The 17,575-nt window shown below is 37.0% G+C and overlaps 2 protein-coding genes across 6 annotated transcripts; both read left to right on the forward strand.

Annotated features, from left to right (window-relative positions):
- The first annotated feature begins 1,033 nt into the window (after window positions 1–1,033).
- On the forward strand, window positions 1,034–4,772 carry LOC103705793 (phosphatidate cytidylyltransferase, mitochondrial). Of its 2 annotated transcripts, none has more exons than XM_008789649.4 (10): window positions 1,034–1,282; window positions 1,370–1,426; window positions 1,521–1,580; window positions 1,683–1,751; window positions 1,881–1,973; window positions 2,336–2,467; window positions 2,555–2,632; window positions 3,387–3,512; window positions 4,218–4,308; window positions 4,388–4,772. In XM_008789649.4, exons 1-10 carry the CDS (start codon window positions 1,175–1,177, stop codon window positions 4,579–4,581), a joined length of 1,008 nt encoding a protein of 335 aa, XP_008787871.1. In that variant the 5' UTR covers window positions 1,034–1,174; the 3' UTR covers window positions 4,582–4,772. The 2 variants fall into 2 exon arrangements, with proteins under 2 accessions (XP_008787871.1, XP_008787872.1); XM_008789650.4 differs by having other exon boundaries at window positions 1,038–1,282; window positions 2,336–2,440.
- Window positions 4,773–7,376: 2,604 nt separating this feature from the next.
- LOC103705794 (calcium load-activated calcium channel) lies at window positions 7,377–17,363 on the forward strand. Of its 4 annotated transcripts, none has more exons than XM_017842432.3 (2): window positions 7,377–8,112; window positions 15,293–15,486. In XM_017842432.3, exon 1 carries the CDS (start codon window positions 7,463–7,465, stop codon window positions 8,081–8,083), a length of 621 nt encoding a protein of 206 aa, XP_017697921.2. In that variant the 5' UTR covers window positions 7,377–7,462; the 3' UTR covers window positions 8,084–8,112; window positions 15,293–15,486. The 4 variants fall into 4 exon arrangements, with proteins under 4 accessions (XP_017697921.2, XP_038990294.1, XP_017697920.2 ...); XM_039134366.1 differs by lacking the exon at window positions 15,293–15,486 and adding an exon at window positions 17,067–17,363 and having other exon boundaries at window positions 7,378–8,112; XM_017842431.3 differs by lacking the exon at window positions 15,293–15,486 and adding an exon at window positions 14,173–14,840 and having other exon boundaries at window positions 7,378–8,112.
- The last annotated feature ends 212 nt before the right edge of the window (window positions 17,364–17,575 follow it).

The following is a 17,575-nucleotide window of genomic DNA, read 5'->3' on the forward strand; positions in this document are numbered from 1 at the left end:
AAGGTAGACTTTTCTGGACCGTTGGGTGGCATGGTCGGTTATTCCTTTGTTGCACTAAAACACCGTGACCCACTTGAAAAGAATCCTGCTGGTTCATGTTGTCACATCAATCAAAATCCTTGTCCCAGCCCCCTCGTCATGCATTCCTATATACGTAGATCCAGTGATTTGCTAAAGTTGACGTTGAGGACCGAGCAACTACGGTATGCTTTTATTTCCCGTTAAAAAGAACACACTTCGTTGTGCATGTAAAGATACTTTGCTTGCCAACTTAATAAAAAGAGGGATTAAATTAACCTCTGACCCTTTACATAGTGGAGCAATTTATTCCCGATTAAATGAAAGAATAACTTAATTTATACAAAATTTATATTTGCAGTAACTAGGCTAACATTTTAAAATTTGGTGAAGTAGAATGAAGGTTGTAAAGGATCTTTTATTTTACTTAACTCGTTCTTAGCCTGCAACCAAGTGCAAGAATCATCTAGAGAGAATAAAGAGGAATATATTATATCTTCTGTTCCTTTGCTGTATAAAAGAAATTTAGAAAGGAGGCGGCAGAAAGGTAATAAAATGCATTTGTTTGTTTTGTTTTCAGATTATGTTGATGACCTACTAATGTTGGTGACAAAAATTATGGCCGTGGAGGTAGCATTCGATGCACTATTAGAGGCTTTGGTAAAATTCAGTAAAATTTTGAACTGACAAATGTTAATTAAATGAGCATGCTATTCTCTCTACTACACCATCCATTCCATCATATAAATCCCTATCATGATCCCGAATTGGTGCAATACACGAAAGGAGGTGTTCATCATCCAAATCTTCAAGACATTACAGGGTGGCGGGTCAATCATTCGGAAAATAATGATAAATGAGGAGGTAGAGGAGTGGCCAGATGATTTTTTTTCCTAATTGTTGTATAACTTTAAGTGAAACTAATCACAATTTCTTTTTGCTTTTCTTGAGAAACCTATCTTTATTTAGATGCTTCCAGAGTTCAGGCAGTTCCGGGGGCTGACCTAAACCCAACTCATTGGTCAGTTGGACCGCCTTGGGTGGATTCAAATGGAAAACCGGACCCGTCGTCAAAACCCCGGCCTGACCCAAGTCGCTAACCGCAACCACGCAGCGGCGTTTGGCGGAGTCAGCCGGAGGTTTCCGCCCGCTGGACATGGAGGAGCGCAAGACGGCAGAGCTCGCAGGCCCGCTGGAGCTCTTCCCTCCCGTCGACTTCTGCTGCGTTTATGGCTCCGCTCTCCTTCCCAATAATAACGACAAGGTATCCTCCTCTTCTTCCCTTCTCCTCGTCCCAAAAGGACTCCTCTTTTATTGTCTTCTCAATTGTGTCCTTGTTCCTTCTTTCCAGACTTCCATGGTGGATTACATCTTGGGCGTAGCAGATCCCATCCAATGGCACTCGGAAGTGGGTTTTTTTATTTTGATTCGAAAGATTGGATCTTTTTGTCTTCGTTTATCTAAGAAAGTGGATATTTTTGTTGGTTTTGAGCAAAACCCAGAATTTGGAAAGGAACAGACATCACTACTCGAAGTGGATGGTGCGGCTTGGCCCGAGAGCGGTATGCTTCTTCCGGGATGCTCCGGTTTCTGATTTTGGGCATCTGAGTGTTTGAATTTTAGGTGATTTTAGTATGTTGAATTTTTGGTTGTTTTTGGTTCAGATTATTCGGGTTGCAGATGGGATAGGTGCGGGAGTTCACTTCAATCCCTTTGTGGAGTGGAGATACAAGGTTTCTCTTGTGCCCAATTTAACCTCTCTCTCTCTCTCTCTCTGTTTTCTGCCCTCTAGTGATGTCTTTAATTATTATGGATTTGTTGAAATAATATATCCAGTAGGCCTGAATTTGGATTCTTAACAGAAAATAAAGTATGGAGTGGTGCAAATGCACAACTTGGCTATGGATGTACTGACTTGGGATAGGTTCTACTTGAGCGGCCGTTTGCAGAAACCTGTATGTTGTTGCTTGAGGTGTGCTGGATTTATTTATTTATTTATTTTGTTGATTGCTTATCATAACATTCTAGACCATCATATTGCAGAAATTTCTTCTTTATATATGAACTTAGTATATTTTATCCAAATATAATTTCAGCGATCTAATCATAGCACTTTGCTACTTTCTGTATCTTTGTAGTCTGTTGGAATTTAATTCAGCTTTATTCTGTTGATGGCTGAATTTATTAGATCACTCTATGTGTGCCAGTTATTTAACTTAATCTGCTCGAGTATCATCTCTGTCTATCTTCTTCAGGATCTTTTTGAGATGCCTGATTCTCGCTATCTGAATCTAACAAGTTTTTATTGCCTCTACAGGTTCATGTTCTTATTGATAACTGGGATGTACAAAAGGTCAACTTGATTAATCTGAAGATGGCAATTTCTGCTTCACTGCTCCTTTTGCCACCTGAATTTACTGAGGTTTGGCTTGAAGTTTCATTCCCCAAAGTGTGTAGCATTTTCTCTATTTTAGGTGTTTTTTATCAGCAAAAATAACTAGTTAGATTTTGTATCAAAAGTTTCTGTATGATGCAGGAAGATCTATATGCTAAAATTTGTAGTCTCTCATACATGGGTGATATGCGGATGCTGTTTGCAGAGGACAAGAATAAGGTCAGTATAATGGAGCTTACCTAGTTATTCTGAATTGAAATGAAATAGACTTTTAAATTCCAGTAGGAAAAAAAACTGAGGAAATCTAAAATATAGAATAATTTTGACTGCACCCTAGCTCTCTGTAAAATCAACAATTTGAGGTACTTTATTACCTTTTTTTCTAGCTTTAATAAATCCAACCATTTATTATCTGATTTTATATCTGATTTATTGTACTTATGCTTATGATTGGACCCTCTGCGCTGGATGACAAAATCAACATATTATATCCTTGTGTATACCTGAAAAAAACCTGAGGCCTTGTTTGGATGCCAGATCATGGCATCTGGGTGATTCCTTCTGCATAGTTCGAAATTGCACAGTAATTAGGATACAGGGAACAGATGCGGGAGCCAAGGGTACCAGCGAGACTTGCAATCTTAAAGGGTACCAGCGAGACTTGCAATCTTGACATTTCTGGGAATCTCAAGTCCTTCTATCATGGTGTTTCTAGTAATTGCGGCTGTCAATGTTTCTGCCCGATCAATCAAAATTTACCATCCTTCCACATCAAATTTTATTTTCTTTCTATCCATATAGTAGTCATCATGTGGATGTGATCCTCAGGTGTCCAAACAGGCCCTGAGCTATCTTTGTGTCTGCAGTTATCTCCATTTCACCAAAAACACTAGTTAGGAATGGCAAATTAAATGCAACTTGTTGTTGGGCAAGTTAGTTTGGTATGTATTGATCTTATATGTTTGATCTGCAGGTCAAAAAGATTGTTGAGGGAAGTTTTAATTTATTCCAATCAATGTATAAGCCCCTGATACAAGAGCATGTGTCTGATGGGTTGCTGAGCACTTCACCTCATGGCAAACAGGCAGCATTTAAACAGGTTTCTTTAGTTCTCAATATATTTTAGCTCTGCAATGCTTGTTTACAATCTGTTGTCTTTCTATGTTTCTGCAAGCTCAGCTCCTAACTCTGATCCCCCCCCAAAAGTAAGTTGGCTCAAATGAGTCACAGTGGTTACCATCAGAAGTTCCAAACTTGTAACCCCAAAAAAAACATCCAGTCGTATAGGAGTTTGTATCATACAAGCTAATAGAACCTAACCAACATTATCTAGTCGTGCACCTTGAATATAGAATTTATTACCCTAAGAAGGAATCATGGGACAGCTTTCTTGGATACTCAGTCAAATGCGAAGTTTTGCTGCAATGCATTGTGGAGTTTAAATGCCTAGATTCTGGGGTCTTTGCTGTGGTAATAGTTAGTTTGATTAAAATTTGTATCTGGCAGTCCTCCAGCTATGTCTGGCTGTATCTCTAGTGGCTTTTGACATGGGGTGAAGTCTGCTAGGATTAGCTTAAAAATCATATCAAGTCTCCTGTTGGGAGGAAAGCCTCACATTCCTGCCTTGCCCTCTTGTTATGGTAGTATTATGAGTTTCTGGAAAAACCACAACTTATCTGACTTTGAGGAACAAAGTAATATACTAAGCAGCGGAAGAAAAGAAAGCAAACCAATAATTGAGTCTAATTTCTACATCCTTTACTTATGTTGATTTCTTATATACTAAACCATTATATTTTGGTAGGACTTTGGTTTATCAGCAACAAACTCTCTGTTCTCTTCGCTTCCATGGATAGTCCAGATTCGAATTAGTGGAAAGCATGAAAGTGAATCAGGTAATTAGTTCTGAGTGCCAGTGATTTCTTATCATTATGTAGTTAGGAGTATAATTAATGACAAATATTGGTTTTGTAGGCATAATGACACCCCAGATTGCTGTTTCTTCAAGAGAAGTGGCTGCTAAGTGTGTCAGGAAAGCTTTGAGAAGTTTAGTTATGGTTTCAAGTGCCAGGCAAGCAGTGTCTGGTGTACTTGCTGCTGGTGGGGTAAATGCTGCTCGATATCTTGGAAAAAAGATATCCAAGGCATGGAAATCTAGAACATGCTGACCGAAGTCCCTTTATTTACAAAGAGTGTTTTGATAATTTTAGCGGTCATCAAATATTGGATGAAGTTAAAAGGTTAATGTAGTGGGAACAAATACATTATCAAACATGTGCACAATGAATTTTGATTTACATATTGTATATTGGATGGAAAAATCAGCGATTTTGCAATAAAGGATTCCATGGATTCAGAAAAGGTATAGGATGTTGTCTCACAATCACATAAGAAGGTAATATCAAAATCAAGTAGTCTGGTGGTTTGAGATGAAAAAGGGAGAGCAGGGTGGTCAATCTTCCAGTTGCTGTGCATGGGGCATATTTCAAGCCTGCTTGATGATCAAATACATAAATGGTTGGAGTGTACATCGGGGTGCTGTTTATGATTCTGTTGAATTCATCTGTATATTTAAGAGAATGGGAGGGAGATCCACCCGCATATAACTACTGAAGTCCAAATTCTTGGAGATGCATCATCCGATGACGCAAAGGGATGCGTCCATTGGAGGAAGCCCTGATACATCCCTAGACTCATTTCTGTCGGCATAACAAAAATGTTCTCAGTTCACAGAACAAGTTTTGGAATGGTTGGAATTTATTTATGCACTCTGAAATTTTTAAGTGGTTGTGAGGATGCTTTTACTTTTCACCAATTGCACATTGATACTTCAGTATTGGTTACCGCACTTCACATCTGACATGTTGGCTACCCCCCCTCTATAAGTCATATTAGATTTTGAAACATGATCGCATTTTGATGCGTAAAATTGCTATCTAGTTAAACTTTTTCTTCTTTTTCTGAGAAATGTCTCTAGCAAAAAGGTTACAAAGAGATTCTAGTAATATAATAAGATTATTTGCGAATCGACCATTCAAATTCAATCCATGAATCGGGCAAATTACTCGCTCATAGAAAAAAAAAATAAAGAATTTTGCTGATAGGACAATCAGAATCATGAATCAAATAGAATTAGAACGAATCACAAAAGATAATAAAAAAATAGTTCTAACTTGTGATGATAAAAAATCGAATCCGTTTTTCTTAGTGGAGTCGCCAAGCTGTAAAAGCATAGCAAGCTCGTTAGGGACCCTAAAATAGAAATGGAGTCGCCACCTAAAAAAAACAGAAAATAATAAAAAAATTATATAATTACAATGGCCATCTTTCTTCAAGTGAGAGAGAAGATCGAGAAACCATCGCCCGAAGGTGCTTTCAAGGGGAGGGTTGATTGCATTCGTGATGCCATCTTTCACTGCCCTCATGGTACTGTTTGGGGGCGAGATTAACCTTTTTGACCTACCTGACAAATTCCAATTCACAATTTGGCCTTCGATTTACCTAGTAAAGCCTGATTTTCCTCCAAATTAACCAACTTGAAAGCCCTGAATGGACAGTAGAACCAGTGATTCAGAGAAAGCTAAACAAAGGATACAAAATTAGCTTCTCAAGCAGAGAAAGTGGATTCCATACTTTTCCAAGCTTTATAGCTTCTCCGAAGAAGCACCAAGGGTTTCATCCAACATCCTTTGCTCTCACTAGCAGTTAATTATCGCGTCTCCTTCTACTATTATTGTTATCTACATTGTAATTTGATATGTCTTTGATTGCTTAAAATCCATATTTCATTTCAAGATACCACTGGGATGAACTATCCACCCGTTCCTGCTTCATTATCGAATTTTTTTGGCAGATACTTGTATGTTTCATGTTATTCTGAACTAGAATTTATTCCAACCAAATGGGTGACTATAAACGGACATCGTAATTCTCATCAATTAATAGCTCCTTGCAAATTTCGAACTTCAAACCATACGGCCTGCAAAAATTTTTTTTAATGCTCCAAAGTTCGTTTTCTCTGCCATCCAATTTCGATAAACTTTTGAGTTAACAGGCTTTATGGAATCTATTTAATTGACTTCGAGATGATAACAAAGTAGAGTACTAAATACTGGATGATGAAAGCTTGGGTGTTTTTGTCTCATCAGGAATGCCCTCTAGGTAATTTTCTTTTATCAAATACTTCCACATTCTGAAAGGCTAGGAAGAAATCAAACCAACTAGTTTGCATAGCTACAGGGTTGTTTTCCACATGATTAGTTTCTCATATACCTCATAAGTCAAGGGGCATGGAAAATAATGATTTGCCAAATAATTCTCACAACATGGTTAAGCATAAGAATCTCATGTATTTTCATATTTTTGTTGTCCATTATTAAAGAGTGTCAGTCACAAAATCGAAGGACGAGTTCATGAAGCATAGAACAATGGGCTAGTAATATAATGGAGCTATCAACTAGTTTTGCTGGTATGGCTACATTCATAAGGACTTATAATTCTCACAACATGGTTAGGGATAAGAATCTCATACATTTTCATATTCTTGTTGTCCATTATTAAAGAGTGTCAGTTACAAAATCGAAAGACGAGTTCATGAAGCATAGAGCTATGGACCAATAATATATTGGAGTTATTAACTAGTTTTGCTGGTATGGCTACATTCCTAAAGGCTTGTTAGTGTTGGGATTTAAATTTTTCACCGCATTATATACAATTGACAGAGAATTGCAGGTTCAATTATGTGGTCATATGATGTAGCATTTTAACATATGCTATAGCGATTATCTTATGGAAATGAACATTCACACACATATTTGTCATGAGTTGAGTGAGAGAATTCTAGGCTGACATATATGAACTGATGTCGGGAAACATGTTACCGACATTTGTTCCTAATTAAATGATGATTGCTAACATATGATTGCGGGACAACCGAACCAATTTTGCCGGATTTAAGTAGATTTCGATGCCGATTCCATTCCTCGATCGCAACCCCACGAAGAGGGAAGAGAATAGCGGGGAAGAGGACCCGGGAGACCAAGAGATCCCATGGCGACGGCCCTCTCCTCGTTCCGCTACGGCGACAGCCTCGTGGTGGTGGGGATCTCCGTATGCACCGCCTTCCTCTGCGAGGGCATCTCCTGGCTCCTCATCTACCGCACCTCCACCTACAAATCCCTCCGCTCCTCCATCGACAAGGCCTCCAAGAAGCTCGAATCCATGAAATCCACCTCCTCCTCCTCCGCCGCCGCGACCTCCGGCGCCGCTGCCGGGGCCCCCGCTGCCTCCTCCAAGAAGCCCTCCTCCCGGGCCAAGAAGATGGACCGGGTCGAGACCAGCCTCAAGGAGTCCACCCGCGACCTCTCCCTCTCCAAGTTCAAATCCGGTGCCGTCGTCGCCGGTGTCCTCTTCGTCGTGTTCGGTCTCCTCAACTCTCTGTTCGAGGGCCGGGCCGTGGCGAAGCTCCCCTTCTCGCCGATCCCTTTGGTGCTGAAGATGAGCCACCGAGGGCTTCCGGGAACCGATCCCACTGATTGTTCCATGGTCTTTCTTTACTTCCTTTGCTCCATTAGCATCCGGACTAATCTCCAGAAGTTCTTGGGGTTCTCGCCCCCGAGAGGGGCCGCCGGGGCCGGGCTCTTCCCCATGCCTGACCCCAAGATCAGTTGATCATAGGAATATGATGATTTCGATTCAAGGTCAGCAACCAACCCTGTTGTCAAAATTAGGGTTCTCTATTAATAGAAAAAAGGGTGCTTTCTTGCTTGCTTATTTAACTTTCTGGTGATTAGGTTTTTCTTCAGGGGAAATTATATTATATATTTTGATTGTTTTGATGGAGTTATTTTATGGAACCGTTGTTCATTATATTAATTTTCACTTTTGAGGAAGCTGATGTACTTATTCATTGCTTGCTTGAATCCATGGACAACAAATCATTCCGTTGGCCAATCTAATCCAAGTAAAATGTCAACCCTTGATGTGGATTTTACAGTTCTTTTGGGGGAGAGATTCATATTTGTTTACCTTTTCATCTTGAGGGATTCTGTTGTGCAAGAATGATATTATAGGATTGCTTGCATCGATCTTGGACTCTGAAGAACTCAAACTTGGGTCGCTCATCGGCAGTTGTTTGTGGGCGGGCTTGGACTTGGTAGCATTGTTTGTTGTTTGTGGTTGGGCTTGGACTTGGTAGCATTGCTAGTTGTTTGTGGGTGAGCTTGTAGCATCGGTCGTCTTCTGTTCTAGTTGTTTGTGGATTTTTCTTTCACCAACAACAGTACTATAAGTCGATTGGCTTATCACTGACAGGAGAATGTAGAAAGTGTCATGAGGATGATTTTTCATGTAACATGATGAGACTTAGGATGATAATTGATGAGAAGACATCCAAAGATTTGACTTGTGAGTGATTTTTGGTCAAGAAACTTTGGATGTCTAGAAAACTTGGTAATTATGAAGCTTTTGGTTGCACATAATGAGCACATTATTCATTTAGTCACTTGATCTGAATAAATGACACAGGATGTGACACTTCAGAAATCAGAAAGCATTACATGCGTTAGCTAGTACTTGGGAAGGGAATGTGCGTAGGCATGATGAGAGGAACTATTCTTCCACATAGGTAGGATGAGAGCAACAGTGTTGGGATTGTAATGGGCAGTAAAGCATCTGCTTGTAGCTTGACTATCTCCGTGCAAACAGATGATCTTAACTTTAATAAGTGTCATAAGTATCCATTGCACTACGTTTGTGTTAGAATTTTGAGGTTTGGCTAATCCTGCCTATTTAGGATGGTAGACAACCTTTTCGCTGCCCTTTGTGTTCAAGATTGTTGTTAAACTGCCAAATAATCGATGAAGTAAGATCAGAAACATTGATGACACCAAATATATTAGATTATGATTTGTAATTTCTAAAATTATTCAAGAGTGTAAGGATGAGCTATGCACCTTTATGCGAGCATTGGGTCAGATTTGTAGCCAAATCTAGTGGCAAGGCTTATACATTAGTCAAAAAGAAGTGAGCAAATGTAAATTTTGGTTGGATAGCATTTCATTTCTCGGGCACGTGATTTCTTAGAAAGAAATTTCAATAGACCCAAAGAAAATAGAAGCAACGGTGAACTAGCCTCGTCCTACGAATGTGATTGAAATCAGAAGCTTCTTGGATTTGGCTGGGTACTATAGGAGGTTTGTGGAAGAATTTTCTCGGATAGTTGCTCCTTTGACGTGTTTAACCAAGAAACGAGCAAAGTTTGAATGGAATGAGGATTGTGAACAAAGCTTCTAGGAGTTCCAACAAAGATTGGTATTTGCACCAATTCTCACTTTACCATCTAGTCCTGGGGGTTTTACCATTTATAGTGATGCATCCAAGAAAGGATTGGGTTGTGTACTAATCCAAAATGATAAAGTTATAGCCTGTGCCTCTAGACAGTTGAAGTTCTATGAGCAGAACTATCCAGTACATGATTTAGAGCTGGCAGCGGTAGTCTTTATTTTAAAAATTTGGGGATACTACCTATATGGAGAGCCATGTGAAATTTTCATTGACCATAAAAGCTTAAAGTGCCTATTTACTCAAAAGAAGCTAAACATGAGGTAGAGAAGATGGCTTGAACTGCTGAAATATTATAAACTAACCATTAAATACTATTTTGGAAAAGGTAATGTGGTGGTTGATGCTCTCAGTAGGAAGTCAACAACAAGCACAACAACTTTGCTTACTACCCAATATCAAATTTTAAAGAATCTTGATAAGATGCAGATTGAGGTGACTACAAAACGTGCTAAGAGTATGTTGGCGAGTTTAAGAGTGCAATCAACCTTGATAGAGAGTAAAGACTGCCCAACAAAACGATGTCCGTTTGTGTCAACTCAAGAAAGATGTAAAAAAGGGGCTGCGACCCGAATTCAAAATTCACTAGGATGGTAATTTACGATTTGGGATCAGATTTTGTGTACCACGAGATCCTGTCATGAAGAAAAAAATTATGGAAAAAGCTCACCGATCTCGTTTCTCTATTTATCTTGGTAGCACAAAGATGTATAGAGATTTAAGGGAGCACTTTTGGTGGAATAGCATGAAAAGAGAAATAGCCAGTTTTGTAGCCCAGTGCTTAGTATGTCAACAGGTAAAAGCCGAACAGCAAAGACCTGCCGGGTTGTTGGAGCCATTAGAGTGGCGCAGCAGAAGCGTGGTGGGCCTATAACCCATAGGTCCCAGGATCGAAACTTGACTATGATACCATAAAATGTCCCGCCCCAAATTCGGGACATAACACGACCATGTTATCGAGGGGTACAATCCACGATAACACGAAGCCAACATTATATTTGGCCTTCAAATCCATCTCAAAGAAAATATAATAAATAAAAGTTTAATTTTATTATCCATTAAATGCAACCAATACTGGTTCAAAGCGTCTAAATCCAAACATAAATATCAAATCCATAATCCTCAATATTCAGAGAATTATTAACTACAAATTCATAGTCAACTTACTATACTAAAATTTTTCTATATAATCGCCAAGCTTGCTAGTGAGAACTCCAAGCCCGAACCATCCTTTATTTCTATCGACCCAATCTGTCTGGAGAGAAAAAAATAAAAATAGAGATATATGAGCGACACAACTTAGTAAATAAATTTTACTTTATCCTGCCGGATCAAGTATAAGTTTTTTCATGTCAATGCTTCATTTAAAAAAAATAACAGATATTTCAAAATAAGCATTTCGTAGTATAGTATATCAAGTCATAAAGCAAATCATGCATGAACAAATCATCCATCTTTCATAAACATAGTTCCATTTATATTGCAAATAAATTCGTAAATCATTCTTCACGTCATTTATTTCTATCATGGATCAAAATATTGCTCACAGATATTCATGCCATGGTCACTATAATCCGTGACAGGGCCATCTTCGTAATCGATAAGATATCATAGTTCGTATTCATGACCAACTTTAACTCATTGGCAGAGGGTCGTCTTCGTTGGATGCTAGCTTCAGGATGTTGCTTGGCCTTCATTTCTAAGGGCGGTCATAGCAATCTGAGAATCTTTAGAAAATTTATATCTTTTTTTTAAAACATACACATAAATAGATGAAAAACACTCAATAGCATGATCAGATTTATATTTCATAACAAAGCTATTTTTATCAAAACATTCATAAAACTATTTTCATAATAAAGCATGATTTTCATAACACATATGCTGATTCATAATTTTAAGAAAAGTATGATATTTTCAAAAAAAAATTATGCACGGAAAATATGATCATTTGAAAAATAATGAGGACTATAAGATCTACTTATCTCTTTTGTCTTAAATTGTTAGACTTCGCTAGGCGACTCTGTTAGACCTATTTGAAATATTAACAGCAAAATTAATTTTTAATTAATAACTTTAAATAAATAATTCAAGAAGAGATATGGACAGATCGATCAGATATCTCTTTTAACGAATGGACAGATATGGACAGATCGCTCTTACGCTCGATCAAGTCTTCTTGAATTATTTATTTAAAGTTATTAATTAAAAATTAATTTCGTTGTTAATATTTCAAATAGGTCTAGCAGAGTTACCTAGCAAAGTCTGACAGTCTAAGTCAAAAGAGGAAAGTAGATCTTACACTCATTATTTTTCAAATGATCATGTTTTCCATGCATAAATTTTTTTTGAAAATATCATGCTTTTCTTAAAATTATGGATCAGCATATGTGTTATGAAAATCATGCTTTATTATAAAAAATAGTTTAATGAATATTTTGATGAAAATAGCTTGGTTATGAAATATGAATCTGATCATGTCACTTAGTATTTTTCATCTATTTATGTATATATTTTAAGAAAAATATAAGTTTTTTAAAGGCTCTCAGATTGCTATGACCGCACCTAGAAGTGAGGGCCAATCGACATCCTGGAGCCAGTATCAAACGAAAACGGCCTTCTGTCAATGAGTTAAAGTTGGTAACGAATATGAACTATGATATCTTGTCAACGAAGATGGCCCTATCATGGGTTATAGTGACCATGATATGAATATTTATGAGCAATATTTTGATCCATGATAGGATTAAATGACATGAAGAATGATTTACGAATTTATTTGCAATATAAATAGAACTATGTTTATAAAAGATGGATGATTTGTTCATGCAGGATTTGCTTTATGACTTGATATACTGTACTATGAAATGCTTATTTTGGAATATATGTTATGTTTTTTTGAATGATGCATTGACATAAAAAAACATATGCTTGATCCGGTAAGGTAAAGTAATATTTACTTACTGAGTTGTATCGCTCATATATCTCTATTTTTATTTTTCTCTCTCCAGATGAATAGGGTCGATAGGAACGAAGGATGGTTCAGGTTTGGAGTTCGCGCTAGCAAGCTTGACGATTATGTAGAAGAATTTTAGTATTTTAAGTTGATTTGAATTTGTAGTTAATGATTCTTTGAATATTGAGGATTATGAGTTTGATATTTATGTTTGGATTTAGACGCTCTGAACCAGTATTGGTTGCATTTGATAGATAATGAAATTGGACTTTTATTTATTATATTTTTTTTTGAGATGGATTTGAAGGCTAAATGTAATGTTGGCTTCGTGTTATTGTGGATTATACTCCTCGGTAGCATAGTTGTATTATGTCCCGGATTTGGGGCGTGATATTTTAGAACTTGCCCTTATAGTTGTATAGCATTTAATATTGATTGAAAAATGTAATGATTTATGTGCTTTGTCATTAGTCTGATGATGAATATATTCTTGGTCTTGCATTGGATTGTTTTGTTACAATTATCATTTTTTCTTATAAAACGCACCAACATGGTTGCCAACTCACCCAATGTAACACAAAATATATATATAAAAAAAATCAAATGCCCACTTAGATTGAGAGGATATGTACTCATATTTACCTATGTGTATACATATTCAGAGATATTTGTGTGTGCAAAAAGAGGCCTGCCCTCTTTGTAGTGGGTTATGTTACTAGTTGAAAAAAAAGTGAGAGGACTATATATATTCTTGTCGTAATACTCTATGGATCATCCAGATTTAAATCTAGTAGTCGAAAAGGTGAGAGGACTATGTATATTCTCCTCTCAAGGGGAGGAAAGCAAACTAATTGAGTTTTATTTTGTGCCAAAACATCTGGTGTGGGCATTCAAGTTGATGATCCAAAATTTCCATCTACTTCTACATACCCTTAAGTACATGTGAACCAAATTTCAAGTGGTTTGAAACTTTGAATTGTTCACAACCATAAGCCCGAAAAATCTTTTTAATTTTTCTGTCAATGAATAACCATTAATTAAGAAATTATTCATGCATAGGTAAGTCTGCAAGTATTTAAATTTTGTGTTCATGTGTGTTTATCGAGATAGACTACTTTTGCATCTTGAATTAAGTATCCGCAGAGTTGATCATTATCTACACATAAAATATTTATAACCAACATTCTATATTTAAAGGTCTTTTACCTAAGCATCAAGTGGACAAAAATAGACAGTTTTAATTTGATTCGTGGAAACACTCAAACCAATTGACTTGTAGTTTATACATGCTTTAAAGGGTACTAACATGGATCCCAAAATTTATATGTATTATCATCTATTTTAACGTGACAACACTATTAGTGTTGTTCATTATATTTTTTGGTATTTTAGATGTTTTTAAGTTATGATCAAGTTTATGGATCCTCATCTTAAAACATGCATCTTGATTTTCTACCAATAGGTTTAGAGCCTGAATACCATCAGAAGGAGCGCACTCTCTCTCTATATGCACACGCACAAACATCTGTCTTGGGAGGTCATGTTCAGCAGTGGTCATACAACCATTATACAGAGCTTGAATCTTTGATTGTGTTGTTAGTTGGCATTTCTTTATTAGTCCGGGAGGAGTTGGTGGATTTCCTTTCAAGTTGCTTAAGGTTGGGGGCATTGCGTTTATGCATCAAAAGCATGGGAACATTAGAAGAATAGACTTATGGATCTGATAACAACTATAGAGTTCACTCATCATGAAGAGATAAAGAACAGTGTAACCTTCCCATTGATTCTGTGAACTTATTCAATATATTAGTAACATAACTGCAACCTTGGCAATTAGTTTCTGTAAGATAATATTGAATATGGGATAACAATTCCACTGGATTTTATTAAGGTTATTTTTATGCTTTCCTGTGGGTGTAATACTTAAGGGCTAAGAGGCAAATTACATGGTCAGTACAGTCAATGTAAAGCAAGCTGTTGAGTTGGTGAGGTGCAATTTTCTTTTATGATGTACATTGCTATATCTGACTAGTAAGGCATTGCAACAAGGCAGGCAAAACAATTTAATTTTAGTTGCTTTGCAGATGTAAGACAAATGAAAGCTAACTATTTGGTATTTTTGGCATTTTAATCTGCCTTTTTTTGGCTTCTTAATGTGCACACATATAATGAATAAATTGAGCAAAGAGCAACATAGAAAGTCATTGATAATTGTTTTGCTTAGAAGGTTTAGAACTTGAAACACAACTGAAAGCAATTACTCAAGTCTTTAATTAGTTTTTTACTAGTTTCTTTTTGTTCACTGTAATCTGGGTTATTAGAAGCACCTGAGGTTCGCTCAAGGCAATCAGTTGACTCTGATGCTCTATTAATCCTTTATCTGCTTCTTTGCATGTGCCGATTACTTTTTCCCTGCTTCAAAAAGAACCTTGGATGTCACGAAAGATGTTTCTTAAGGCTGATACGAGAAGCATGCCAAAATATTTTATCATATTATATTCTTGACATGAACTAGGTTGGGAATTTTACTTTTCAGTACAATTGCCATTTTCTGGGACATTGTGACCCTCTTCAATTTGCAGCTAAATCGAAGCGATTCTTATTGTCATACTCGACCAGTATGCTTCACACTTTAGCTGGCAGTTCAAGACCTGTAATGGATCCAATCTGGGTTGTTAGATCCAAAAATCTCATTGGAGGACTCAGTGTTTAAGTAATCATTGAATATTATTTCTTTATTGTAGTAGTAAAGAATTTTGTTTAAGTATGGTATGGATTTAAGGACAAAATGCACCTTTGCTAGCTACATGCATCTATTCATAATTCAATATGCATTGAGGCTACTCATCACATGTATCAGCCTAGGAACTCCGGGGGTCTGAAGCATTCTTCTATGAACTCATTTTGCTTATTCTCCTTTTCTCTCAGCATATCATTCTAGTCATCGTAATTTTATTTGTTTGAACCTTGCTCATTTGTTAATAATCAGATTAAAAGTTAAGTTTTGAATTCTGCATGCTTCTACACATGGTTTCATATGTTTTATTGTTCATTATGGTTAGGATGCTAGAGAGTCTTTGACACATGAATTGTGAAGGATTCATAAGCTGAAAAAAAAGAGTCAGAGTGAGACTTGATGATCATGTTATATGCTGATACCGTACTATTGGTTGCTACTCCCTCTCCATCAGTGCCACTTCTAGCTTTGCATGTTTCTCCATTGCCATTTTTTCCTTCTCTACATCTTTTTGTCAAGCCCTAACTCTATGGATCTTGGTAAACACAATCACCAAACAAACAACTTTTCAAGTGATGTGCTTTATCGCTACCATGATTTTTATTTGGCTGTTTGTTTCGATATGCATGTTTTCATTTTTGTATTCATGCAATTTCTACCCAAAAAGTCCACGAGTCCCTATGATATAGGAGACAAATTCCCCCCCTATGCACAACCAGAGCAATGCCAACCACTGCAACCCTAATAAGTTTAACATGTTATGGAAGATTTTCTTGCAAATGGACACCGAAAGCTATGCATGAAGATCATTAAATTTTATCAAGTGCCTCATTTTTGGTTTAGGGGTTTTGTGATGAATTTGGTATTATTTTTCGAACTTTGTATGCCGTGAATATAGAGAGAGTGTGCTGCAATGAGAATTATATCAGTGAAGTTTCAAATCTTTCTAACGGACAAAGAAAGAAGTTTCATGAGATGGTAGAGAGGTTTAGGAAGCAAACTATGTGATAGTAAAAAGGAATTCTCTACGTCCTTAACGTTGTAATTAATCAAGACCATGAATGCTTTTATCAAGATTGTCAGCAAAAGTTTAATGCATTCTAGTTCTCTCTCTTTTTTCTGGTTTCAATATTTTTCCACCCACTGCTAAAAAGGATATCATTCATTTGATTTGTCATGGAAACAAGAACGGGCACCATGACTAATATTAATGATCAGGCATCAAGGATGTTTCATGATGGAGCTAATAGTTTATGGTTTGATAAATTATTAAAACATCAAAGATAAGTTTGAAGGTTTTCTTATGTATACATGATCGTGTATAATTTTTGAGACCAAGGATGTAAAGGAACATAATGGTTCCCACGCTCTTAGGGCCCCATAGAATGATTCAATATGACTGCCAGCAGACAATGTTATTAGAAGTATCATTGAGAGTGAATATGTTTTATTTGTGGTGACTTGCAGCATTTTGACTTCTCCTCAACAGATTTTGCATGTCGAGTTTTTTTTAGTACCTTATCAGTATTTATTTATTTCCTTCTAATTTCTTTCCATAGTACTTTTTGGGCTCGGGCTCAGGTTGAGTTAATGCTGATCTCTGCTTTGCTTTTGTGCAGTGTATCAACTGATCCACAAGAGGGCATCTTGCCGAGGTAGCAGAGTGGATCTTTTAGTGAGAAGCAGGCAAGCTCAACAAAGATAGAATTTTAGAAGTTGGGAGGACAAAGTATATCAGTTTCTTTATTTGTGCAAGCATGGATTTGGTTGGTAACTTCATTGTACTTCCAATGATAATACACCTTATTATGTAATTTCTGACTGAAATTCATGTATTGGCTAATGAGAAATCTGTGACAGACCCACCTCTAGAATCACGGCCCAAAAATTAGTGAGGTATCAAAATTCTCTAATCATATCTTGGTTCTTGTTTTGATGTGGAAATCTTAAGGCATGTATTCAAGTACAAGAGTACCAGCTTAATCTGTTATTGAACATGAGCAAGGAAATGAAAAATTCTTGCAAGGGGGATAAATTGCCAGTGATCAGACAGATCGAGATTGGAAAGTTGGTCTTCCAGTCCATATTCAGAAGCGGTGAAATTGACAGTCGATTCTTATTATCCCTA

The sequence above is a fragment of the Phoenix dactylifera genome, chromosome 15, assembly GCF_009389715.1.
Source record: "Phoenix dactylifera cultivar Barhee BC4 chromosome 15, palm_55x_up_171113_PBpolish2nd_filt_p, whole genome shotgun sequence".
Classification (NCBI taxonomy): domain Eukaryota; kingdom Viridiplantae; phylum Streptophyta; class Magnoliopsida; order Arecales; family Arecaceae; genus Phoenix; species Phoenix dactylifera.

Excerpts from the sequence above, each read along its gene's own strand:
- LOC103705793 (XM_008789649.4), top strand. The coding sequence starts at position 1,175 with ATGGAGGAGCGCAAGACGGCAGAGCTCGCAGGCCCGCTGGAGCTCTTC. Across the intron at positions 1,283-1,369 it reads TTCCCAATAATAACGACAAG|ACTTCCATGGTGGATTACAT; the intron begins GTATCCTCCTCT and ends CCTTCTTTCCAG. Across the intron at positions 1,427-1,520 it reads CCATCCAATGGCACTCGGAA|AATTTGGAAAGGAACAGACA; the intron begins GTGGGTTTTTTT and ends AGCAAAACCCAG.
- LOC103705794 (XM_017842432.3), top strand. The coding sequence starts at position 7,463 with ATGGCGACGGCCCTCTCCTCGTTCCGCTACGGCGACAGCCTCGTGGTG.